At 41.2% G+C, this 27,340-nt stretch overlaps 1 protein-coding gene across 1 annotated transcript in view; it reads left to right on the top strand.

Annotated features, from left to right (window-relative positions):
* The window catches only part of LOC135215296 (dynein light chain roadblock-type 2-like), a 168,297-nt gene that overhangs the window by 78,537 nt on the left and 62,420 nt on the right, over positions 1 to 27,340 (top strand). Inside the window, exon 3 of the mRNA XM_064249846.1 lies at positions 24,424 to 24,591. Within this exon, the coding sequence (XP_064105916.1) occupies positions 24,424 to 24,591 (168 nt within the window). The remainder of the gene's footprint in view (positions 1 to 24,423; positions 24,592 to 27,340) is intronic.

A 27,340-nucleotide genomic window follows, 5' to 3' on the forward strand; every position in this document is an offset into this window, starting at 1 on the left:
TAAGGACGAGATGCAGATGAGCTACTCAACAGAGCACCAGCCTATCCCTTTCAGTAGGGATAGGAGTATATATCCACCACTTCCTCCAACAAGGGGGAGGAAGTGGATGCCAACTTGAGACAAACCCATAACTTTATGATTGTCTCTTGCAAACAGGAACAAGTTCTTGCTTGCTGGTACGAAGAGATACGCTTGCCTCTCTCTTAGTACTTGGCCCAGAGGTCTGATCATTGATCCTGCGGTGCACACCCCGATCAATCGGACAGAGGCTTGGATCCCTCCCTCGCTCTTACGACCAGGGAGGCATTCCAGGGTTGGACGAACACCAGTCTGTTCACCAAAAAGACTCAGATTCCTCCCACCAATAAGTGAGTCTTCCTATTGTTAAAGGACCGAGGGTTTGTATTACGTATCGGAACAAATGACAATTTGTTGAAAATTGCATTTTTCCTAACTATACAAACCTGAGGTCCTTTACATATAGTAGTCCCACCTCATGCCACCCCTCACTCTGCAACTTTTTGCATGGGCCTAAAGCAAAAGTGATTCTTCACCTCTCGCGCGCACGATCGGACAAGCAGTTAACTACCGTTCTCCCCTTGTTCGAAGCTCATACTGGTACCGCCGTGGGAAGGCCTTGTAAACTTTCTTCTTGCTGTGAGGGGAAGTTGAAATGTGCTGTGGAGGCGAAACCACTCTTACAACCAAAGAACGGGAAAATGGTGACACTGGCTACAGGTTCGATAAGATGCGGGATTAAAAAAGTTAAGGTACAACAGTTGTTGCGAGGAACAAGATACTGCTAACCCGTCTACAAAAGTAGAAACTGCTAGCATTTACACGTAAATACGCAAATTGGACTACAGAGGGTACCGAGTTCATAGTAACAGTTAGTTGATTTCCCCCCAGGCATTTGTAGCACAATGCCAGAAATGCATTTTTATGCATGACACTTACCTGGCAGGTATATATATAGCTGTATTTTCTGAAGTCCGACAGAATTTAAAAAAACTTCCGACACACGCAGTGGTCGGCCAGGTGGTTAGTACCATTCCCGCCGCTGGGAGGCGGGTATCAGAACCATTCCCATTTTCTATTCATAAATTTTCTGTCGCCGGTACTGAAAACACCTGTTTTCAGTACCTCCGGCTTAGGATTTTGGAAACTTCATTTGCCGCTAAGTATCCTAATTGTCTTTTAATTTATTTACTTGGATTTGTGGCTAGGCATACGCTATCTTATATTGATTTGAATTTGATTCATTTTTGCATGAGATATCTGAATCTATTAGGCTAGTTTCAGAGGGTGTTGTCTGCAAAGATAGGGTGTGGCTACCGAAAGCTTAGGTAGTTCCGCACTTGGGGGGCGCAATTAATCAGTAAACATGTCTATTTCCGTAAGGAAAAAGTATGATTCGTATGTACGCAATTAATCAGTAAACGTGTCTAATTCCGTAAGGAAAAAAGTTTGTTTAGTATGTACGCAATTACGGAAAGTCAGCGGGTAGTGATACTGCTAACCTTCCGGTAGACTTTATTTTGCCTAACGCTGTAGTATTGGCCTACGGGTTATGACTATGTCTGCGAGAGGTGATCGCTCTCCTTTATTGTTGTGAAGAGTTCTACTTCTGTTTTTGTTACGCCTAACCCTGTAATGTTGCCTTCGGGCCCTAAAACAGTGTCTGTAGAGGTTATTGCCCTTTCTCTTATACTATTTCGATTCGTAACTTAGAATCGAAAGTGCTTGCTTTAGAGAGCAATAGTGAAGTGGCTAAGTGCAGTGACAGTGCCCCTTGTGTAGTGGAGGGTGCGTCAGATCGGCCTTATAACGCCTCTAGGTCTAGACCTCTGTCGAACTCCCAGAACCAAGGGAGAGGGCATGTCGAAAGCCGAAGGAGGGTTACAGGGAACCCCACCGATCTGGCGTGCCTTCGGCAGTTTCTGATGAAAATCCCCAGACTGCCAAAGTGCGTGCACATGCACGAATCCTGAAGGATTGCTTCTCGTCCCTCCGAGGGCGTCCTCCCCCGCACAAGGGTTGGAGCTCTCGGAAGAACTCGCGGCCCTCTAAGAAGCTTTATAGAAAAGAGGACGCTTCACGTCCCTTCTCCCTCGTTATGTGTTTTCAGTGAGAAGTAAGAAGGCGAAAGTTGCCTGATCACGTGTACTTCTTTCCACCAAGAAATAGGAAAAAGAAGGCAGTTTCTCTCGCTTGTTTTGGACGCCTGTCAGGAGCGTGACTATTCTGCACGCTTATATGGACGATCGGCTTGAACAGGACGCTCGGTGACGCACTCACCAGTGGACGCCGAGCTCCTCGCCAGTGGCCGCCGAGCGCGCACCAGTACGCCGAGCGTCCTCGCCAGTGGACGCCGAGCGCGCACCAGGACGCCGAGCGTCCTCGCCAGTGGACGCCAAGAGCGCGCACCAGAATGTTTCTGTTGAACTCTTCAAGCTCTTGTTTAAGATTTGAGCCTCAAGAAAGTGAACAGAACTTCGTCTTCGAAACCCAGCAGACCTCGGGTTTCGTGAATTCAAGAGGTCTCTGTCAATATTATATTGCTTTTCGCAAAGGTGGATGGAGTTAAGGAAAGCTCAAGGGAAGATCTCGTTTTCTCTACCCTCAGTCAAGACTTTGAGATAAGACAGTTACGGGTTTATGTAAAGGCTCGACGTCCTGAACGTCAGGATTTTCGGCAACGTTCAGTAGGATTCTTGCAAAGGCATCATCAAAAGGACGCTCTTCAGGAAAGCGCAAGACAGACTTCCTTTGCCATACTGCCAATAAATTTAAAGCTTTTTTAGACCATCTGAAAGGGTTTTTCAGATGATAGATTTTGTTAGTTTCTAGTCGAGACTTCCATGCCGATTGAGCATCGTCGTTCTACCTACCGTAAGCCCAGTCTCTTAACAGGATTCTTGTCCCTTCCTTGTTTGAGACGGGAATCGAAAAATAAAAGGCTCGACTTCCTGGATTACGTTTTGTCAATTCAGTGACTGACTTTTCCCCCATTGACAATATACTATCGTTTTGTCAAGTAAGTGGGTCTCCCCTCATTGACAAAAGATCTCTCTGTCTACCGTTAATGGTTAGTTCTCATTGACAAACATCTCATTAACTTGATATTGCGTAAGCGAATAAGGACAAGGTTTCGGAAGAGCTCTCCTTCCTCATTCGCAGACTCGTACAGAAATAGGACTGGTAGACTACGTCAATGAACGCTTATGTCCAGTATCTAAGAAGCTTGAGCTGTCTGCTTCGATTCTCTAAGTTTTGTTCATGAAACTTGCCTGTCAGATATGTATGTAGCTGTATTTCCGAATTCAGCTATATATATGTCTGCCAGGTAAGTATGAACAAACTTTATTGTGATATAATAAATTTTTTTTGCCTTGCGTTATTTTACTACTGGTTGGTTCAATCATACACGCTTGCTGTAGTTACCTCTTCGGATGGCAACCGAGAGGTCTATTGTCTACTATTTTAAGGACATTTAATCGTCACTCCCTGCAGCCTTCCAGGAGTTTCCGATTTATCTTTTACCGTTGTATGGTAGTGTTCTGACGACACAAACGCATCTATAAATAGACGTTTTCTGTTTCGCTTAAATATACCAGCTTGAGAGTCTCTTTTTGTTCAAAAAAATAACGGACCTATTTCTTCGTAGAATAGGGTAGCTGGCAACCAGACATAAAGTTAGAGACGACGTTCGTAAGCTGCTGGCTGCTGCTGTGTCTGACTGTCCAAGTACCAACCGAGCCAGTAACAGATCGTGCGCGGTCATGCGCGGTAGGTTACGTCTCTCTCTCCTGCGGGATAGACTGACTAACCGTATCTCTGTGCTGGCGGTTACGTCTCTCCTGCGGATTGACCTGACTAACTGTATCTCTGTCCTACAATCACGGACTTTAGCCTAAGATTGAGGGGATTTCTTACTTATGTGAATGAATAAACGTTGCATTAGTTTTGCCTTACTATGTTCAACAGAGTTATCTCTTAATCCTTTCGGTGCTCGTTACCGCACGGTATAGAACTACGAGTCTACCGCAACATTGCACTTTTATATGCTCTCCTGCTTAGGCAAAGCGCAGCCTTATTAGGGAAGTAAGCATACTCGGGGAGGGAATGGATGAGCTTGCTGGGGACCATTTCCTTCCTGAAGAAGTTTGTTTCCCCGAATAGACTGCAATTCAGACCACAGTTTTTTACTAACCGGGAAACTGAAATATTATTCAAGATCTAGGAATTATTCTGAACATTCTCTCAGTGCGGGTCATGTATAGAAAGGAGGTGCCGACATCTGGATAGTGTTTCAGATGTCCTGGATCTTAATCTGAAAGAAGTAAATGCAATTCGGTCGTCCCTCCAGTCCTCGAAACGAGTTTTTGGAACCAGTGGTCCACATCAACTCTGATATTCCACAGCTCTCTTCATATCTATTAAGAAGTATCTTCTCTCGGTCCCTGCTCGAGTTTACGAGAAAGAGCCTATTATAACAACAGGCGTAGAATGTAACGATCATCTAGAGGTTCGTTACACGGATTGCAAAAGTCCGTACGAATCGTCTCGATAGATTACTAACATGCTAGGTATTTTAATTAAGTGGTGTTCTTATGGTTGTCTGAGAGGGTTATTTCCTCTTCAGTATGTGAAGTGTAAATGTGTTACGTTAGCTTTGTGTGTGGTTCAGGTGGTCTAACATATCCTAGCATGAATGCCCCTGGTAAGAGAGGGCTAGGGTTTCCTGTCAACAAATTGGTCACGTCCAGTTGTCAGACCCTTGTTGTTAGCTTTCTCAACAAACAGGTCACATCCTAGTTTGAGAGCTACTAAGGTTTAGCAGGCTAAGAGGCAGGACCTACGAAGTCAGCTACCTTAGCAGGTAAGGAACTTAACTAAATAATTTAAAAAATTAGTTAATTTTTGAATTATGACGATATTGCTGTCTGTGACCCACCTCCAAATGTGTCAATCAGCTATATATATACCTGCCAGGTAAGTGTCATGCATAAAAGATGATATTGTTATGATACAATAAAGTTTTATGCATACTTACCTGGCAGGTATTATATAATTAAATTACCACCCTCCTCCCCTCAGGAGACAGGGTTCAGAGAAAATCTGAGGAAAACGGGAATAGTTCCAAGTACCAGCGCCCCACGGGGGGAAACGTGGGGGAGATCACCTGAACTACCAGTGGTCTAGCGGTTGCCAAGAGTTTTTGAAAATTCTGCCAGTGCGAACAGACAACAGAGAATGTTGTTTGACAGATTTGCATCTGTCAAACACAAGACCTTCACGATCATTGAGGTCTGTGGAATCTCGATTCTAGCTCACCATCTACTTTTTGTCTCGCCTGTTTTTCTCGAGTCAGACACTCGTGCGAGATCAGGCGACATATAGTAGCCCTGAGTTTCTTATTGACGAAGTCGATTGCGGACGACGTTGGGTTGCGTTGATACACCCCCAAGGTTTGCTTAGATTGAATCGCCCAGGCAGTCCAGACACTCATCCTTCAGCTAAGAATAGTGCCCTTTGGTCTTCAGGGTACAGCCTTGCTGTCCTTGATTCGTCTGACTGGTCAACTGGTCGTTCACCTGACTTTAGTACAGACTGTGCATTTCCGGATCGAAGCTTTCAATATGGAAACTTAGACGTAGTCTGAAGTTCTTGATGTCAAAGCATTCGAACCTCTCCTGCCTGTTAACTTCTTGTAGTGATCAGGAAGGCCTTCTTCTAACCACCCTTAGAATTACGGGGGGACAAATGGAGGGGCTTAGTGAGGAATTTTCTTTTAAAAAGCCAGTTCGGGGTTCACCCAAAGTTTTTTGGCTTTAGGAGAAACAAACAAAAGGAAGGGTGTGCTATCTAAGCCTTTGCGGGTTATTTGGGCCTAAAAGAATAATGGAAAACCCCGTTTTTGGTCCTCCTGGGGGGGCCCAGGATCTTGGAAAAAGCACAAGGATGGCCCACCCAAAGTTAGCTTGGGGCAGGAAGGCCAGAGAGTGTCCTGTGCCCCGTGTCAGGTCTCTCAAGTTTTATCTACTTAAAATCAAGAAAGTCGAAGTCAGTCGGCAATCTGCAGTGTTCCGAAAAGACCAGACTTGCCCATATCGAAGTACACCCTGGTTTTAGGGTTAAGGAGTTCTTTCAAAAAAAAAAAAAAAAATGCTCCTTCATTGTGTTTTTGCACAAAGATTTGAAATCTTTTTATCTGAATGCTCACGAGGTGAGGGCGCGGCCTCGGAAGCATTTCAACAGAGCATTGGCACTCAGCAACATCCTGAGTACCATATTTTAGGCGAAGCAACGCTGGGTTCACTTCAACACTCCCTGCGAGATGTGAAGATGGCATATGAGATCTGCTGCTCGCTAGGGCCATACGTGTCTCCAACACAATCTTGGGGGCAAGAAGTACTACTCATCCTATCCTGTAGAAAATGGTTAGGAAGAGCTCTTAATTTAGTTGTGGAGTCGCTGACAACCGCGACTTCTTACAATTCTGAAGCCTTAAGTTATTAACACACATTAACACTTTGGCTAGGTTGGGTCATTGGTGGTGATATATATAATTATATATATATATTTATTTTACTTCTTAGCCCTCATGGTATGGTTCAATATGGTCTAGTCACATTGTGGTCACGCCCCCGTTGACAGATCATCTGGAGTGCACCAGCTTTATAGGTCTCTACCTCGCTGGCAACTCTAGTAAAGCAGAAGCAGACTTGGGTGTCAGTAATCACGAAGTCGGCTATGCTAACAGGTGGAACCAAGATGTAAATCATCTGCATGCATTTGTGTCCCAAAATCCCCTTCTTTATTTCTGTTTTCCCTTCCCACCTCCAACGGGGTGGGGGGGTCTTTTTCAAACTATAATTAAGATAATATCCTGGAACAGGTAAAAGTTCAATGAGCAAAAATTGATCAATTGTTATGATACAATAAAGTTTGTTCATACTTAACTGGCAGATATATATATATTCAAGTACCCACCCACCCCCTCCCCTCAGGGGACAGTGGAAATAAAAATTATGAATAATAGAAAATGGGAATGGTTCCTGATACCCGCCTCCCAGCGGCGGGAATGGGTACTAACCACCTGGCCGACCACTGCGTGTGTCGGAAGTTTTTTTAAATTCTGTCGGACTTCAGAAAATACAGCTATATATATACCTGCCAGGTAAGTATGCATAAAACTTTATTGTATCATAACAATATCATTTTTTTCTTCAGATAGAGCCAAAAAATGTTTCCCATTATCTTTGAGGAACTGCTATAGGCTTATTGTTCGATTTTTTTTTATGAAATTTTTTTTGCAAAAGGATAAATATCCATACTATTCGATACACCAATCAAAATTAGTTTGAAATCATAATATATCAAAAATACAGCTACGCCTAAAACACAAAATCACAAAACCAAAAAGAATTTTTCATTTTTTTTTTTCGGACATGAAATATAAAAACGAGTTCCAAGTTCTGATGGGGAACAACCAATGAGAATCCAAAGTTTATAAAAAATTAATGGGGAGACAAATCAAATTGTTTCAGGGCTCAGAGGGGTAACTTAATAAATTTCCTGTATGCACGTCAGGTTACTTGGACCAGCTTTTTTCAGAATTTCTGTGGAGCTTATTAGTATTTGTTATTTTTAGTTGAAATTTGGTAGCTGTCAAATGATATGTATAGATTATGGGAAAAATATAACTTTGAACTTGTCTTCTCAAAAATTTTATAGCACTTGAAAGTCAAAAATAAATTTTTTCATATTTTTGGAAAATAATACTTTTCATAGGAAACCTGATTAAAAAAAAATATATATTTTTAGTGCAAACCTAAGATATGTGTTCATATTGTATGCCAAATATTAAATATCCCAGTTTTTTTTAGTTTAGGCCGACCTCTCAACTCTGAAAATTGGAAAGCACAAGCCTGGGGTGACATCTGCCCAGAGATCTTCAGAAATTTAGTTGCTTATGTTCCTAACTGGCTGAAGGTCATTCTCCACAAAGGTGGACCTACTTAGTATTAGGAGATTGCTTTGTGAGTACCCTGATGCAATATCGCTTTATTTTTCCACTTTTTAGAATTATTGTGATTTTTTTTCATGGCGTCAAGCGTCGAGGGCTCGAGGCAGCAAAGCTTTTTGGCAGCAAATTTACATACATATAGTAAGCTGATTCGACACAGTTTTGAATATGCCTTTCTGTGATATTCTGAAGTCCTGTGAAAACATTATAAGTGATACTGTGTGTGGTGGAACAACATAAGTCAACCACCTAAGTCGTTAGTAGTTAGCGTGGCTTGGGCAGTTCAAAAGAGTGCCACTCATCTCTATATCCCTTCGTGATTGGCCCTTGTGTCTAAGGAGCCAGAATAACCAATCAGCTTTTTGCATAACAATGCCGTGTGAAGGGGGCATTTGAAACAGAGGCTGCACCAGCGGTAAAATCAGTTTGTTAGCGGGTCCCATATAGCACAGACAGTCCCGTCGGCCGCCACACAAAGACGTGTATCGCCATGAGTGTCAACAACAGTCTAACCTGCCATCCTGTTGTGCACTAGCATGGCTTACGTAATAATTACAAGTAAAGGCCACCTGTGTAGCTAAGAAGAATACACCTGTATTAAACATTTCCTCGATTATTATTTTTGCATGTCCTTCATTGCATGCATGTAAACCTCTCTCAACAGTTTTACCTTCATATCCCAAACCCACAAATGACTGAAATCAGGTCATATAATTTTGGTGTCAGTCGTGGGTCCTATAAGATCTTCTGAGGTCGTATGAGGTGCTAACAGTGTTAACCAGACAGACAGTGTACAATCATACGCCATGCTTTCGAAAAACTTAAGTGCTAACCAGAAAGACAGTGTACAATCACACGCCATGCTTTCGAAAAGCGCAGTGCTAACCCAACAGAGTGCAATCGCAGAAATCATTATTAAATTACCGCTGTTGGACAGTTTCACGGCTGAATTTGATAACGAGCGGGTGAGAGAATAATTCCAATTGGTGGAAGTACTATTCACAAAATACAGTAGTACCTCGAGATACGAAAAGCTCAACTTACGAAAAATCCAAGTTACGAAAGCCAATGCGAAAAATTTTACTGCTCTACATCGAAAAGTTTTGTTTTCAGAAACGAAAGGTTGTTGCTGTAAAGTCCCGAGATTCGCCCGGACCACCGAGAAATATTTTAAAACTCGCGCCGCCAACTGAGTAAACTCGCCACCATCCTCTTCAGTGGCGGACTGGCCAGGTTGCCAGCTTGCCCGATGGCAAGTGGGCCCCTTACACATGGGCCCTTTACACATAAGGCCATTGGAAAATTTCAATACTGAACAAATTCTTTTCTAAATGTAAGGTTATATATATATATATATATATATTATATATATATATATATATATATATATTATATATATATATATGTATGTATATATATATATGTATGTATATTTATATATATATATATATATATATATATATAATATATATATATATATATATATATATGATATATATATATTATATATATATAATATAGAGAGAGAGAGAGAGAGAGAGAGAGAGAGAGAGAGAGCGACTTATGACTAGTTGGGCTCCAAGCCAGGCCCCTGGCTTAGAATATTACTGGTTATTGTCCATCCCACACAACAGCGACAGTGAGGGAAAGTAAAGATTTTATTTGTACTAGTATATGCAGCATGGTAAGTGAAATCATTTTGTGAATATAGATGTTTCTATATATCAATAAGAAATATCTTCAAACTCGAATATAAGAAAAGAAATGGCTATTTTTAGAAGACAAAACATATATATTAATATAATTGTGAATTATATATATATATATATATATATATATATATATATATATATATATATATATATATATATATATATATATATATATATATATATATATATATATATATATATATATATATATATATATATATATATATATATATATGTATATATGTGTGTATACTTTTTATGCAGCTTTTTCTCTTTCAAAGAGCTGGGTAAACATTCATTTTAATCAATCAAATCTCTCTCTCTCTCTCTCTCTCTCTCGCTCTCTCTCTCTCTCTCTCTCTCTCTCTCTCTCTCTCTCTCTCTCTCTCTCTCTCACACGGTGTTGTGTGTGTATGTGTGATATATGTTATGTTAGGTGATGAGAGAGAGAGAACAACTCACAAGTAATCGTACAGCACGGTACAGGTACGGAAACACGATCACAGTCACTGTTGTCAAGATTAAAATATCACTATTTTCGTTAGGGTCATTTAGGTTGCCATCTGTGGATATCTTTTATTTTATATAAGTAACTAAGTATATATTACGCATGTTAATACACGCATTGACACACGGGGACGATCCCTTATCTAAAGTGCATTGTGGGCATTGAAAAAGACAATTCCTTTGCACAACTGTGCAGTGTAGGACTGCTGTGGCTCAACAGCCTCAGCCGTCGTCCACGGACACAGTCAGTTCTGTAGCAGTACAGTAATGTATTTGACTAGTGACTGAAGTGTTATTACCTTGACTGACTTCCTTAAGAAGTGAGTTGCACTGATTTTTTTGGTAACATGTCCTCTTGGTCTATCAGCATCTGATAGATCTTGCGAAGATGATGAAAAAATGTCATGGAAATGAAAATTAAAAATTATAATTTGTGATAAGCCGATCCTTACTGCACTACGGTCCTATGGCAAAATAAGTGCAATGTTGATATTGAAACACAGACATAGCTATAAGCTTCCAGGGCCTAAGCACATATTTCTTATTTCGCTGAATAAAAGGAGAGAAGAAGTATTGAAGCAGAGAAGTATTGTTATGAGAATTATAGATATCATAAAGATGTTCAGCAAACAAGCACTTCCTTTTCGAGGTCACAGAAATGAATCGGCCTACACTTTAGATAACGATGTTTTGAATCATGGTAATTTTTTAGCTATAGTGCAGTTAATGGCAAAATATGACACTACTATGGCAGCTCATGTTTCTTCGGTGCAAAGCAAGTCTGAGCGAGAATGAAACGTTAGAACAACAAGGAAAGGTTCACAGTAAAGGTCGTGGTGGACTTGTTACATACCTGAGTAAAACAGCTATAAACTATTTAATCAACATTATGAAAAATATGATTCAAGAAAAAATTGTGCAAGAAGTTAATCAACAAAATACTATTCTATACAGGTTGATTCAATGCAAGATATTTCATCCATTGATCAGTTTAGTATTATAATTCGATATGTGCTTAAAGGTAATATCTATGAGCGACTACTTTCAGTTGTACCAAGTAATGATGGAACAGGACAGGGACTTTTCGATCTATTAATCAAAACGTTACAACGTCATAAAACTGACCCAGAAAAATGCGTATCCGATAGCACAGATGGCTCTGCAAGCTACCATGGGCAGTACAAGGGTTTACAAAGTAGAATTGCTGTTGTGGCAGATCAACATGTTCATGTATGGTGGTATGCCCATTGTTAGAATCTAGTGATAACTGGAGACTACACAAAATGTGTGTGCCTGCAGTTTCCTTTTCAATTGGCTTCAGAATTTAGCTACATTTGTGAAAGCATCATACCAGCGAATGGCTGTATGGATAGAAGTGGTAGGAAAACATCTGGGACAAGAAAAATTAACGATTAAAACTAATAGGTGAGACTAGATGGTCAGGGAAATCAAATGCAGCAACAACTATATTTAGATGCTTTGATGATGCTTCTGTGATTACTTGTGTGGATTTATTGGTATACTTAACAATGATTCAAGAATCAGACAAGTTTGATGCAAAAACAAAGTATGAAGCAACGTTTTTCTTCAGTTTTGAAAAAGTTTGAAACCATATTGACTGCATTTACTTATTTGTATATATCTGAACTACAGCCCTTTTATCAAAATACCTGCAGATCAATGGATAAGATATGTTTACTGCATGGAGTTTGGTACAGCTACAACAAAGTGAAGGAACAGACAAGAACATTTGATAATATCCACAGCAAGGCTTTTGAATTTGTAATGAAATGTAATGAGGAAATTTCGCAGATGAATTTGAATGAACAGATAACATTTCAAATTGATGCTTTGGAAGATGCATTGCCAGTTTAGAGAAAGAAGAAGATAAAAATGGCAGATGAACTTGCTAGTGATGAAGGAAGCTCCTCGGATCTCAGTCACTGGAATCTGCTTTGTACGACACAACAGTTTGTATAAAGATTTATCTTGCTTGGACTCTACAATTTTAAAACAATTGCTGAGAAAGGTCTTAAAGATGAAGCATTGAGAGGAATTATCAAGTTGTTTCCGCAAATCATCAGAGATCAAGTGAAACTGAACTTTTTTTTTTTTTTTGCTTCAAACTTTGATGTTTTAAAGTAATTGCTTTCATGATGGTGAAAATGTGGGCAGCAGTTGCACCAACAGTAAAATGTACACTACTTGCCCATCTTGTATACTGAAATTCTAGCTTCCAACGACTTCATGACAAGGCATATGATAACCTTTATGAACTATATAAAATAATTTGCACATTATCTGTTCCCCAAGTAAAGTGCGAGAGGGCATTTTCAAAACTGACGATTATGAAGACAAGGTTAAGAAATTCAATGTCTGAGGAAAACTTGGAATCTTACATGTTACTATCCGTTGAAAAGGAAATGTTAGATGAGCTGGACAATGAAGTAATTATTAACAGTTTTGCACAATCCGCCAGTGAACTTAAGCCTTTGTTCTCCTAATATAGTGGACTGCATGTAATAGGTTTTTGTAGTTTTTAGCTGTCTATATACAAATTGTGTAGTACAAGTATGCTTAGATATATCCGTAATATTATTTCAAATTCTTGATAAATTGGTAGTATATGCATGTTATACTTCTGTATTGAAAGTATACTTTTATTTTATGTATTTCACAATTATGAAAGTAAGTAATCAAAACCATATAATATCTAGTCTTTTGATGGGCTAGCTAAATAAACGGGAGGTGATAAAATTTGACATATGTATGATTAATGATAAATGCTATATATGTCTAAATTAGTTTGAAAGAAAACTTAAGTAGAAAACATATTAAAGAATGCAGGCTATATGTATCTTCTTGATTTTCTTTACAGGTTATTGGATTACATTTTTAGTTTGCAAACATTTCAAAATAACACTACTTTACATGTCATTAAACTTTTGGTTAGAAATTCAAACTAAGCAATTAGTATCTATATTTGGTATTACTTTACATTATGTCCAGGTGATTTACTCTTATTAGTAAAAAATAAACGTTTCCAATAATTTGTCTTCTGTGTTTTTTTCCACATGTGCATTTTCAAATATTTTATGTATTTCTTATGTTGAACTCTATTATAGTATTATGGCTGAGGGTTGGAGTGGGCCCCCCTCTTGTGTCACCTGGCAAACCCAACAATTTTTAGACCCAGTCCGCCACTGATCCTCTTGCTCTCCCATTGGTTCCTGATGCTAGTCACCCCATAAGATCCTGCTCTCCTATTGGTCAGCATCTACCCCTTGTGCTTTAAGTATTCTATTGGTAAAAGGTTGCTGTAAATTGAAAAAATTTGTTTATTCATGCATTACATTTGAACTCAAAAAAAAAAAACATTAGGTAAAAGAAGAGAATAAAGAATTAGGAAAAAAACTGAATGGTTTTATACCATACTGTTTGGTAGTTTTCAGTAGTTGGAAGAGAGATAATGACAAATTTATGGCTTTAACTGGCGTAAAAGTGATTGCTTGGTGAATTCGTTCGATTACTCGTAAGTGCTGTGGATGTAAACAGACGTTTTGGAAGCTTTTTTTTGTTTGCTTATTATTTAGTTTAACTGTTTACTTAACTAATTATTTGAAATGAGTACCATGCAATACATTTAATAAAAAAATTGTGAATTAGATATCAGAAAAATATTAAAATATTAAATCATAACCTTGCCTAACAAATAGGTAGACTGCCAACAAATAGGTATTTTTTTAGAAATTTCTTTCCTTTCTGGTTTTATTATTATCGTTACGTATACGTATGTTTCATTATAGCTGTCAGTAACTCGGTATCTCCATTAGGTAAAGATAGAATAAAGAATAGAAATGAATGGTTATTATACTGTTTGGTGGTTTCATTAGTTGAAGAGAGATACTAATGACAATTTATGGCTTACTGTGTGCTAGGAAAAATGATTGCTTGGCACTCATTCGATACTTGTAAGACGGGTAAGAGCTGAATGTAAACAATCGATTGGAAGGTTTGTTTTTTGTTTGTTTGTGTATTATAGTTAATGATTAATTAATAATTATTTGAAATGAGTACATACTGATTATTTATACATTTTATTGGCATATTCTAAGCTTTTAGCTCTTAGGTGTAGATGTCAGAATCATAGACTAGGCTAGAGTAGCAACCGCTAACATAGGCTAGGCTTATTGCTAAGGGACATATGCTAAAGTCCTAATATATGCAGTAAAAATGGGGTTGAACATTACATGCAGTTGAATATTACTCAAGTATGTACAGTATTTTGCCTTTTTGGAGTCATATTTCTTCCGTTGTAACCCTAGAACATGTGTTTTAGGCCTGGAAATATAATTTACTGGGGGTGTTTTTGGAGGGCTTGGAACGGATTAGTCATTTTACATGTAAAATGTGTTCCAAGATACGAAAAACTCATAATACGAAGGCCGTCTCGGAACGGATTAATTTCGTATCTCGAGGTACCACTGTATTGGAAAAATCCATTCGAGACATACAAACAGACAAAGGCTAGTGGGAGAATTCAAAACCGATGGTTACAGTACAGCCAAACGATGGTGCTGGTGCACCTTCCCACCCTTCTGGACGCCCAGTATGTACCCTGTGTAGCAGACCAAGTAGAAGAGTAATGAACGTGTTTTGAATGGAGAGATAGCAGTGGCAAGCAGTCCAGCCCCACCAGGAAGGAACGGAAGATGACAGTAGCAGGTGGCATGGAGGTAACGCCAGGAAGGTATCCCAGGTTATCCCCAGTGCCGTGTGGGATGGTTATGCCATGACCGGGAGAACAAGGGACACCTTGTTCTTGTTGTGAGGGAAGGGATACAAATCCCCACCCCTGAGAAGTAGGGAGTAGAAGACAGTCTTCCCAACCACAAATCAAAAATGCAGGGACAGAGAGAGGTCGACCAGAGCCTCTATCCCTTGACCCCGTGGGAAGGGGGATGTCCACTCCTACTTCTGATTGCGACCTATTGAGGAGTAGAGGGATGGTGTTGAAAGATGAATAGTGCTGAAGTTTTGTACATGCAACTTCCCCGGCAGATATATACTTAGCTTTAGTCTCTGACGTCCCGACAGAATTCAAAACTCGCGGCACACGCGACAGGTAGGTCAGGTGCCAGCCCACTCCCGCCGCTGGGTGGCGGGAATAGGAACCATTCCCGTTTTCTAACCAGAATTTTTCTGTCGCCGGTAGCAACAACATCGTTGTTGGTACCTCCTGCATTGGAATTCTTTTCTCGTTGGCCGAGGATTATCTATCTGTCTTTTGGTGATGTACTTTGATCTTTGGTTTTGGCATACGCTTATCGTGGACCGTTTTTTGGATTTTGATTTGGATTCTCTTTAAAATGTCTGACGTGGCACCTGTATTTAGGGTGTGTGCGAAAGAGGAATGTAAGGTGAGGCTACCGAAAGCATCGGTGGATCCTCACACAGTCTGTAAAAAATGTAGGGGGAATGATTGTTCTGCGACTAACACCTGTCTGGAATGTGAGAGCTTAACGGAAGTGGAATGGAAGACCTTGGCTTCTTATGTAAGGAAACTTGAGAAAGATAGAGTTAGGAGGGCTTCCATCAGAAGCTCAAGTAGATCCTGCTCTAATGAACAGGAAGTAGCTCCTAACTTTTCTAGTATTTCACCTGCTCATAGTGTGGCTTCAGCCCCTTCCCCCAGCAGCGAACCTGTAGATGCGTCTACGGAAATGGCTGCAATGAGAGCCTCAATAATCAGCTTGAAATCGCAACTGCAAGCAATGAAGGAGACAGGTAAGCGCAGTGATGTGTGCAGTGATTTGTGCAGTGTCCCCAGTGAAGTGGAGGGGGCGTTCTGACCCGACTCCTGCATTGTTGCTTCCTAGGCCTAAGACCTCTTTCAGACTCCCATGACCAAGGGAGGAGGAATGTCGAAAGCCGCAAGGGGGATGTAGAGTATTCCCAACGGTAAGGGCATCCCTTCGGCAGATCCTGTAGCCGCTTCCCAGGCTGCCAAGGACAGCTACTGCAAAAGCGTCTTCAGGAAGTGCTTTTCGGACTCAGACTCTTCGTCTCCCAGAAGAGGATGGAGTTCTTCCGCTAAGTCGCGTCCTCTTAAGAGATCCTGGAAGACGCCAGCAAGCGAAGCGTTGCGTTCCAGTCCTGAGCCTTTTCCGGAGTATTCGCCTGCTCGTAAGAAGAGAGCTATGAGATCTCCTGACTCTTCTCCGGAAGACTTATCACACAAGATGAAGGAAGTCTTGGTAGGACTCCAACAGCAGTTGTCTGCCTTAGTGGGAGTTCTTTCTGAAGGCTCTTCTAGGAAGAAAGACATTTCTCTTCCCATCAAGAGTTCTGTTAGGAGAGCATCAGAGAGTAAGCGTCCTGGCTTTAGCAGACGCTCCTCGCCTGAAAGGTTTTCGTCCCCAGCGAGACCTTCTTCAGTCGCATATGACAGGAATCGGAAACTCCCTACGAGCAAGAGTTCTCCCAGGAGTTTTGCTAGAGACGATTTTGCCTCTCATGGCAAGCATCAGGAGCCTGATTCACGGATTTCTCGTGAGAGAATTCGTGCGACTAAGAGCTCCGGGAGAGAAGAGAGCCCCTCTCTATTCAGAGCTCCGCAAGAAGGAAGGAGCGTTCGTTCGTCCTCTAGACATTTTCCGAAGGACGCAAGAGTTTCGCCGAATAGGCGCCGAAACTTAGACAAGTTTTCTTCACCTCCCAGGAGGGATAGGAGAGATTCTAGCGCCTCTCCGGATGGACGCAAAGGGAAAAGGAGTTATTCGCCTGTAGACGCAGTCACCAGGACGCAAACGTCTCCCCTCATGGACGACGGGAACAAAGGGTTCTCTCTCTTGCAGGCGCATTTCGCCTTCTAGGCGTCCTCATCAGGACGCAAATGCCTCTCCTTCTTGGACCAGGCAGCCTCACCAGGACGCAAGCGCCTCGCCTTCTTGGCCCAGGCGCGCTCACCAGGACGCAAGCGCTTCTCCTTCTTGGCGCCAGGAACAGGATGTTCTCCTTTCGCCTAGCAGGCGCTCTTCGCCTCACAGGCGCCTGATTCAGGACGCAAGCGCCTCTCCTAGCAGACGCAAGGAGCAGAGCAGAAGAACCCGAGTATAGGGAAACTCCAGGACTCGTGCAGGAAGGAGGATAGGAGTAAGGACGAAAGGAAAAGGCTTCTTTCGACGGATCGGTCTCCTGTAAAGGAAAAGCCCTCTTCTTCTGCATCGCTTTTGGAAGAAGTTTCGGATGAAGAGATATCCAAAGATGCAGGAGTTTCGGACTATAAGAGACTTGCTTCTCTTTTGCTGCAGGTGTTTGGAGACTCGCTACGCCAGTCGGATCCCCCTTTCTCCGGGATCGTTATTATCCAGTACGAAAATGTCGAAGGCCTCCTCCTTCGTTAAGATGACCCCTACTCTTTCTATGAAGTCTCTGAAGAGTCTCGAGAGCTGGCTCAGATCTAAGAAGGAAGCGGGGAAGACAGTATTTTCTTGTCCTCCCTCTAAGCTGACAGGGAAACCAGGTATGTGGTACGACACCAAGGAGCCAATGGGCCTGGGTCTCCCTTCGTCCTCTGATGCGGATTTTTCCGCTCTTGTAGATGCGTCTAGAAGACGCTCTCTACACTCTGCAAAAGCCTCTTGGGGAATGTGTGAGGTGGATCATCTCATCAAGGGCCTCTTCAAGACTCTCGAAGTCTTTAACTTTATGGACTGGGCTTTGGGGAGCTTTAGCCAAGAAGTCTCAAGAACCAGACTTCGTTACCATGGAAGAGTTGGGCAGTGTTTTAACCTGCCTAGACAAGGCGGTTATGGATGGCTCCAATGAAAGTGGCATCCCTTTTTGGATCCTGTATATTGAAGAAGAGGCAGTGTTTAGCTCCTTAACGAAATCTGTTTCTCCTCTGCAGAGATCCTCCCTTTTATACGCGCCCCTCTCTAGTCACCTTTTTCCTCAGGACATAGTGAGGGGACATTTCAAAAGACACTTTCAGAAAAGGCCACACAGGACCTGCTGTCCCAGTCACTAAGAGGCTAAAACCTGCTGTTCAGGTTGCGAAAAAAGGAGAAAGTTGCCTTCCAGCAGCCCTTTCGGGAAGGGTCTGCACCAAGATCTTCTCTTAGAAGTAGACGACCGGAGAAGAAAAAGGAGAAAGTTCCCTTCCAGCAGCCCTTTCGGGGAAGGTCTGCACCAAGATCTTCTCTTAGAAGTAGACGACCGGAGAAGAGAGGAAGGTCTTCTCGAAGGCCGTTCGTCAAGACCCAGTGAGACTGTTGGTCCTCCAGACAAAGTGGGTGCCAGGCTTCTAGACTTTTACGAAACCTTGGGCACAGAAAGGTGCCGATGCCTGGTCCCTATCCATCCTAAAGAAAGGATATTTAATCCCCTTCAGGGAAAAACCTCCCTTAACTACAACTCCAAGGGAGTTAACAGCAAACTACAAGGAATCTGTCAAGAAACAAGCCCTTCTACATCTCGTGGAGCAGATGCTTTACAAGGAAGCCATAGAGGAAGTAAAAGATCTCTCTTTCCCAGGGGTTTTACAATCGCCTGTTCTTGGTTCCGAAGAGCTCAGGAGGTTGGAGGCCAGTTCTGGACGTGAGCGCCCTGAACGTGTTCGTAGCAAAGAGGAAGTTCACAATGGAGACGACAGCCTCGGTGTTAGCAGCCCTGCGTCCAGGGGACTGGATGGTATCCCTGGACCTGCAGGATGCTTATTTCCACGTACCAATACACCCGTCTTCCAGGAAATACCTCAGATTTATGGCCCAAGGAAGAGTATTTCAATTTCGGGCCCTATGCTTCGGACTATCAACAGCCCCCCCAAGTATTCACGGGACTAATGAAAAATGTGGCTCACTGGCTTCACCTCAAAGGGATTCGAATATCCTTGTATCTAGACGACTGGCTGATACGAGCACAGTCGTTGGAGTCAGATGTCTGGAGGACTTAAAACTGACACTGGAGTTAACACAGTCCTTGGGACTGTTGGTAAACCTCGAGATCCCCAGCAGAACATTGTTTATCTGGGGATTCGGATGGATTCTCGGGGTTTTCATGTGTTTCCATCTCAGGAAAGACAGAACCGCTGCTTGGAAAAAGTAGCAACCTTCCTAGAGGAAGAACAATGTTCGCGAGGGAATGGATGAGTCTTCTGGGGACCCTTTCCTCGTTGGAACAGTTCATTTCTCTAGGAAGGCTTCACCTAAGGCCGTTACAGTTCTATCTAAGAGAACGTTGGGATCAGAAATCTCAAAATCTGTCCGATTCCTTCCAGATCACGAAGGAAATAAAGGAGGACCTGCGTTGGTGGATGAATCCGTGCAGGGTCAACGAAGGAGTATCCCTTCACGTTCCGAACCCTCGGCTAGTGTTGTATTCCGACGCCTCAGAGGGCGGCGGTGGGGAGCCACTCTAGGGACGAGAGAAGTGTCAGGCACCTGGAGGGGAGAACAGGTGTCCTGGCACATCAATATGAAAGAATTAGCAGCGATTCACCTGTCCCTCATACACTTCGAGGCTCAGATCTCAGGTTCAGTCCTGCAGATCAATTCGGACAACACAACAGCCCTAGCTTACATCAAGAAGCAAGGAGGGACGCACTCGTTCTCCCTTTACAAGAAAGCAAGAGAACTACTGCTTTTGGGCAGAAGAGAGAAGAATCACTCTCCGGACGAGATTCATTCAAGGGACAAAAATGTAAGAGCCGACCTTCTGAGCAGGAGAGACCAAGTACTGCCTACAGAATGGACGTTGCATCAGGAAGTATGCAACAGACTATGGAACCTCTGGGGGAGATCAATAATTAGATCTTTTTGCTACCCATTGGAACAACAGGCTGGAAAGTTACTGCTCCCCGATCGCCGACCCAAGGGCGATTTCGGTGGACGCCCTTCTCCTCGATTGGTCCGGAATAGACGGGTATGCTTTTCCTCCGTTCAAAATATTATCGGAAGTGGTAAGGAAGTTTGCAGCAGCAGAGGGAGCCAAACTGACCCTCATAGCCCCGTTCTGGCCAGCGCAAAACTGGTACACAGAGGTACTGGGATGGATAGTAGACTTTCCGAGATCTCTCCCAAACAGGAGCGATCTTCTCAGACAACCCCACTTCGACAGGTATCACAAAAACCTGCCCGCTCTCGCTCTGACTGCCTTCAGACTATCGAAGGACTTGTCAGAACGAGAGGCTTTTCTCGAGAAGTTGCGAAAGCGATCACAAGAGCTAGAAGACCATCTACTATTCGAGTCTACCAGTCGAAGTGGGATGTGTTTCGCAGATGGTGTAGAGCTCAGAAGATATCCTCTTCCAGTACCTCTGTGACAGATATAGCTGATTTCCTCCTTTACTTGAAGGAGAAATGTAATTAGTAGTCTCTACAATTAAGGGCTATAAAAGTATGCTATCTTTAGTCTTCAGGCATAGAGGCCTTAATATTGGGGAAGACAAAGATTTGCATGACCTGATAAGATCCTTCGAGACGTCAAAGAACAGAGGGATTAGAGCACCTAGTTGGAACTTAGATGTGGTCCTAAAATACTTAATGACCTCAAAATTCGAACCTCCCTGTAAGGCTACGTTCAGAGATCTGACAAGGAAAGGTCCTTTATTCTTGGTCGCGCTAGCTTCAGCGAAAAGAGTAAGCGAACTACAAGCCTTAGAACATAATGTTGGCTTCAGGAACGACTCGGCGTTCTGTTCCTTCCAAACCGATGTTTTTGGCGAAGAATGAAAACCTTCGAAACCTTGGCCTCCCCGAACATTCCGAAGTAAAAGAAAAGGACTTTCGTCGCTTGTAGGTACGAGCCAGGAGAAAGGGCTTCTTTGCCCAGTTGAGAAGCCTTAAGTTCTACTTAGAAAGGAAGAACGAACTAAAGGGGAGTAAGGAAAGTTTGTGGTGCTCAGTTAGAGATCCCAGAAGGCAGATCTCTAAAAATGCTCAGGCGTTCTTCATCAGAGACGTAATCAAGGAAGCCCATTTAGCGTGTAAAGAAGAACAACTGGACCTCCTTAGAGTTAAAGCTCACGAGGTAAGAGCAGTCGCTACCTCTTTGGCATTCCACAAGAACTTGTTGATACAGACTCTAGTGGAGTCAACCTTTTGGAGATGCAATTCGGTCTTTGCATCTCATTACTTGAGAGACATTCAAGTGACGTACGACAAGTGCTTTACTCTAGGAGCGTACGTATCTGCGGATTCGTTGCTGGGACAGGGAGCTGAACCCAATCCTTTTTAGCTTTATTAGGTTAGGGTTTTTAATGGTGTTTGGTGCATTTATTGGTCGATTGAAAGAGGGTGCAGGAGTTGACCCCTTTCAAATCGTAGTGCTAACATGTTAGTGTGGTCAGGTGATCGGGGTTGGTCGTTATGCTCCTTGTATTGTCTTAAATACCTAAAGCTCTATCATGTAAGAGGGTTAGCCCCGTTGGTATGATACAGGTCAAGGTTCTGCCCATTGTAAGTGGGTCAGCCCCCATTGGGTACGATCCAAGAAAAGGCTCTGCCATGTAAGCGGGTAAGCCCCCATTGGTATGATCCGAAAGGGTATCAGTCACAGGTCTCATCCTCTCTGGAACTCTGATGGCAAGCTGACCCCTAGAACAGTATCAATGAAGTCTTCTTCCATATCAGGTAGGAACCAAGGTTGTTTTTGTTAATATACCTACAACGTATGTTGTTTCCCTGTTTTTATATTCAAAAATAATTAGTATGTAACTGTCTCTTGCCCTCCACCAAGGGTGTCAATCAGCTAAGTATATATCTGCCGGGGAAGTTGCATGTACAAAAATGATATTGTTAGTATACAATAAAGTTTTGTACATACTTACCCGGCAGATATATACGATTAATGGCCCGCCCAGCCTCCCCTCAGGAGACAGGTGGAAGAGAAAAATTCTGGTTAGAAAAAACAGGGGAAATGGTTCTATTCCCGCCACCCAGCGGCGGGAGTGGGCTGGTCACCTGACCTACCTGTCGCGTGTGCCGCGAGTTTTGAATTCTGTCGGGACGTCAGAGACTAAAGCTAAGTATATATCTGCCGGGTAAGTATGTACAAAACTTTATTGTATACTAACAATATCATTTTCCTTACCTACCTTGACCTGTGAGTGAAGTTATGATACCTGCCTAAGGTATGGATAGGAAGACACAGTGTTAAGAGTTAGGAACAGCTGATAGACATCAGATGACTGCCAGCAACCAGTGAGAAAATCTAGGCAAGATGTGAAAAAAATACAAACAATCTAATAGAGCCAATAGCAACCGCGCTGCTGGTACTAATAGAAGCTGCTGACCTGTGAGCAAATTGCATAGGAAACGGGGACATCTCAACTGCAAGAGAGAGAGAGGGACAGTACAGGACACAATGAGACCTCACCCTGCCTAGAAGCCTGTCTCCCCACCTGCTGTGATTGCTAAAAATTGTCACCGATAGTAACATTAGTATTAATTTAACTGCACAATGAATGAGTTGTGTAGCCTTTTAGTAGTATGATCAGTAGCATGTTGTGTTAGGGAAATGCAGATAGGAAATTTGTAGAAAGTAATAAAAAAAAAGATATATGGAAAAAAAGAGAAAAAAATGGATGGTTCTCTTAGGTTGTGTTCTGATTATAGTTGAGAGTATCATGAACGTTAGTGCATCCCATTTGTCCCCATAGAAGAATTGTAATTAAGATTTAAAGACAGAATTATTAACATAAATTCATTAAAGACTTTGCTTGAGTAAATTAACGAGACTGATATATTTGTTGAAAGAGCAGTCAGATTTTCATTGGGAAAGAGAAGTAATTTTTTTATTTGATGATGACGTGAGAACAAATTGTATTCAATCCTTGATACTACAGAAATGCCTTTAAGAATATTAATTTCTCAACAAGATCGTAGGATTGAGCAACTGTTAGAGTTTGCCATTGTAGGGATTGATCATATAAAATAAAAAAAGAGCAATAAGAGTAGCAGACGCTCTTCCCAATAGTACTGTAAGACATTACCCTTAGAGAGAGAGAGAGACGAACTGTGATGCATACAGTTAAATGTTTCAGTTACACCTGTGGGTGAGTTGCACAGAAAACAGAGGCAAGTGAGTCAGCTGTTGTGTGAATGTGTTGAGTGAGTGCCCTGTAAGTGTGTGTGGGTTTGCTAGTGTGTAAGGGAGTTGACTGACAAATCACAATTTTCTGAATATGCACAAGATAAATTCTTCATTAAAAAAGGAGAGTAGCTTGTTTTCCACTGTTCCTCCCTCTTCAATAAAGCAAACAATCCACATAATTTGTAAGTAGCATACCAACGCATTACACAAAATAAACTACTCTCTCTTTTTCTTTTCCACCATACATGTCAATACTGTACAGTATACTTGTACTCTGAAGTGGGTGTGATGTACTGTACTGTATTATTTATCATTTGGGAAACACAGGCAGTCCCCAGGTATCGGGGAATCTCAGTTAATGGCGATCTGATTTTATGGCGCTTGTCTAGCGCCATAAAAATCAGCGATTTATGGTGCCATAACAGGCCGAGTTAAGGTTATCGGTGCCATATGGTGCCGATGATAGAATTATGGTGCCATAACATACCTAACAGGAGCGCCATTAACCGAAACTCTGTGCCATAAGAGCCATTAATCGCTGAGTTTCGATTAATGGCAGTTTTCGCTTATCAGCACCCCGCTGAGAACGGAACCCCGCCGATAGCCAGGCACTGCCTGTAACTGTCTGTTTATATTAAATATCTGTAAATTTTATGCCCTATGAAAATACTCTAGGTTTGGGTTATGGGTTAGGGGCTGTCAAGAGTTTTTCACAATAGGTAGTATTCAGTTTTTGTTGGGAGCTGATATCAACTGGCTCCTCTAATCCCCCAAAAGTTATTAGGACAATTGTACCTCATAAAGTAGTTACACTTATTTTTTAGGGTGACATATATTCCAACCCAGTAGATTAGACATTGCCTGAAGCAGAAAATACACAGTATTTATTCAGTGATTGGTATAATAACATTGATTTATGATTTCATGATTGGTTCAGTGCTAACGGAGGTCTTTATAATTTATATATATATTGGCTTTCTTATCTACTCTAGGCACTCTAAAAGTTACACAGAGTGTTGCTTTAGCAGCTGATTATTGTGTTTCTGTGCTGTTTAGTAAATTTTTATTGTATTGCAGGAATCCCAATCAAAAGCACTTTAGATAATCCAACAACTATCCAGTATACTGGATTGATTAGTGGGCTTACAGATAAGGCTCGAAGTGTTGTTCGTGATCTGGATCCAACAAATGACCTTACATTTTTAAGAGTTCGATCAAAGAAGCATGAAATTATGATTGCTCCAGGTAAGTTCTTTTATAAGTATTACATAATTCCTTTTTCTGAGTTTTCATTTGTTCCCAAGTGAAGACAATGAAGTAGCAATGTAAGAGAGATTTGCACCAAGTAAAATACATGACTTTCCAAGAGCTTAAGTTTTCAGTATGTAGGGTTGGTTGGTTTAGAATTTATGAAGATTGTTTTTCCAGGGTGAAAGATTTTGCATAGCTGAGTTGTACCCCTTTTCCTCTAACCACCCGTATTCACTAGCAGTATTTGGTTTGGGATTATTGGCTTCATGTTTTTCAGTTGTCCAGCAATTTGTTTTTGTTTTTTTTACCACATCCACCTACATTACTCTCTGTGCATTTCTATCCATCTGATCCTTTTAGTTGCTTCTAACTTTAGAGATTTAAGAAGGGTAGTTCCAGTCAGTAGGTTTTAGTTTTAACTTTTGGTGGCAGGAGAGGCACTTGAATGGTAGACAGCATGGCAAAGCATATTGTGTGAAGTAGCATCTTGTGAAATTAATCTGAATTTTTGCAATGAACCTTCTTACCTTTCCATTATATAGCTGTTATTTTCATGCCCGTGGGAGTGCAGCAGATATCAAAAGAAAAACGAGAATACTGCTCTCAGTAGTATCTGTTTTCTATCCCACATACGTCCCCCACCCCCCACTGACCAAGAGGTAAAAACAATCATAACCAGTGAATCTAGTCATGCTACTGGTTCCATTAGGAGGTAGAAAGATTATTAAGGGGGCCGGCCGGCTAATGCCATTCTTTAAGGACAGGACTTTGATATTCATACCACTTAATAAGGAGACTTGGGACATCTCCAAACCACATATGATTTTCGCCTCTGACCTTCGGTTTTGTGACGCCAGAGAGATTTATCCCGAAAATAACCATTTTTCAAATTCTATCTCCTCCCTGGATATTTAGTATTAAGACCTGGGATTACTACCATATATAGACTGATGTAGACCTCCAACCAAATGAGGAGTTTTTTCTAAAAGTCATTTTTTTGCTAGACATGAATTTTTCATTATGGTAAAAAAATAAACCCTATAAATTAGGAAAACAAAATTTATAAAAAAAAAAAAAGACAAAATAAAAATTTAAAAAAGGTCTTCATTTGATTGTTCTATAATGTCTTTCTGAGTTATATACCAAATTCCAATGTTATAGCTTTAAAATCTAAGTGAGAAGATAGATTTTGAAGGTCAATAACTTTAGTTTTGAGATACGGGCGTTCAAAGTTTTTCTTTGTATTTTTATAACTACAATGTTAATAAATAATGATTATTATGAATGTATATTTCTTTTTTGTGTATTAATAAACCAAAACTATTTTATTTATCATAATTTAATCATAAATGATGATCCCTTTGCTCATATATCGTAGCTTGGGGCACTGCGTCAGGCAAGACGGGGCACTCCTTCCTACGCAACTCTCTCTCTCCTTCACTAACTCGGCTTATTACAGCGAATTTTCTTCTTCTGTATGTTAGCTAGATGTTTTCCTAGTATTTTCCGTTTTGGAATGATGAAATTCTTGTCGAAACAAAAATAAACAAACGTAAATGCAAGAGACTGTCAAGAGGTGAAATTCGAAGTTGTACTCTCTTTTTACAAAGACATTGTTAATAAATCATGATTATTATGAATTTCATATTCCTTTTTGGGTATTAATAAACCAAAACTATGTTATCATAAATTAAGATCCCTTTGCTCAAAGATCGTAGCCTGGGGGACAGTGTGATGTGTGCTTCAGGCAAGACAGGGCCGTTTACTTACTACGCAACCCTCCCTCTCCCTCTTCAATAACTACGCTAATATCGCATATATTATGATATTCTGTAATCATATTAGAGCAAATTTTCTTCGTCTTTATGTTAGCGAGATGTTTACCTTGTCTTTTCCTCGAAACATAGATAAACATATGTAAAAGCAAGCAAATGTCAGAGGTGAAACTCGGACGTGTAGTCTACTTGAAGTCTGTGATCGCACTGAATCATGGTTCAACTTGGATACTTCCCTCTGCGACCCACGGAATCTCTACAAATGCCATTTCTCACAATTTCTTTGACAATGATTGTCAAAATTTACGATAACAGAAGAAATGTTGCATTTTCTTGTACGGATGAATGTTTTAGGCTTATTGAGTTATGTTTACTAATTACCGTGTAACTACGAAAGTAAGAGGAATTTTGACGAAATATTTCATATACGTATTCTCAATTGCTATGTGAAGCTCCATGAATTTTTTCATGACTTTGCATTTTTCGCCCTATACCCCCATATATATAAGGATTCTGGTCGGCCCCCTTAAATGTACTACTTAGTTTTCTGTTGGTTTGTTTTTAGGTTTTTTTTATTTTATTTTGAATATTTGATTGGTAAGAACCCATAAGGTAAGAGTTGCTGTAATAAGCATTAATATTCCAGTTTTATTAACCCTCATGAGATGTGTATAGTGCAAAGGGAGGGATTACGATTGGAATAACTCCTGTGAATCATAGTTCAAATAACTGATGTAAATCATAGTCAAATGAAATCATGTGGAAATTTATGTTAAGCAAAGAGAGCTTGTTAGTTTGTAGCAACAACTAAAGGGGATAGGTCTGGTAAGATTTGTATTAAAGGGATGCATGTTTTATCTGCTTCCCTTAATAGTAAATGGATAGATCTTCTGCTGCTTCTCTTCAATTATTACTCCAGTTAGGCTTCCCATTGATTCAGGCATTAGATTTGATACTCAGATGTTTGG

The sequence above is a fragment of the Macrobrachium nipponense genome, chromosome 5, assembly GCF_015104395.2.
Source record: "Macrobrachium nipponense isolate FS-2020 chromosome 5, ASM1510439v2, whole genome shotgun sequence".
NCBI lineage: Eukaryota > Metazoa > Arthropoda > Malacostraca > Decapoda > Palaemonidae > Macrobrachium > Macrobrachium nipponense.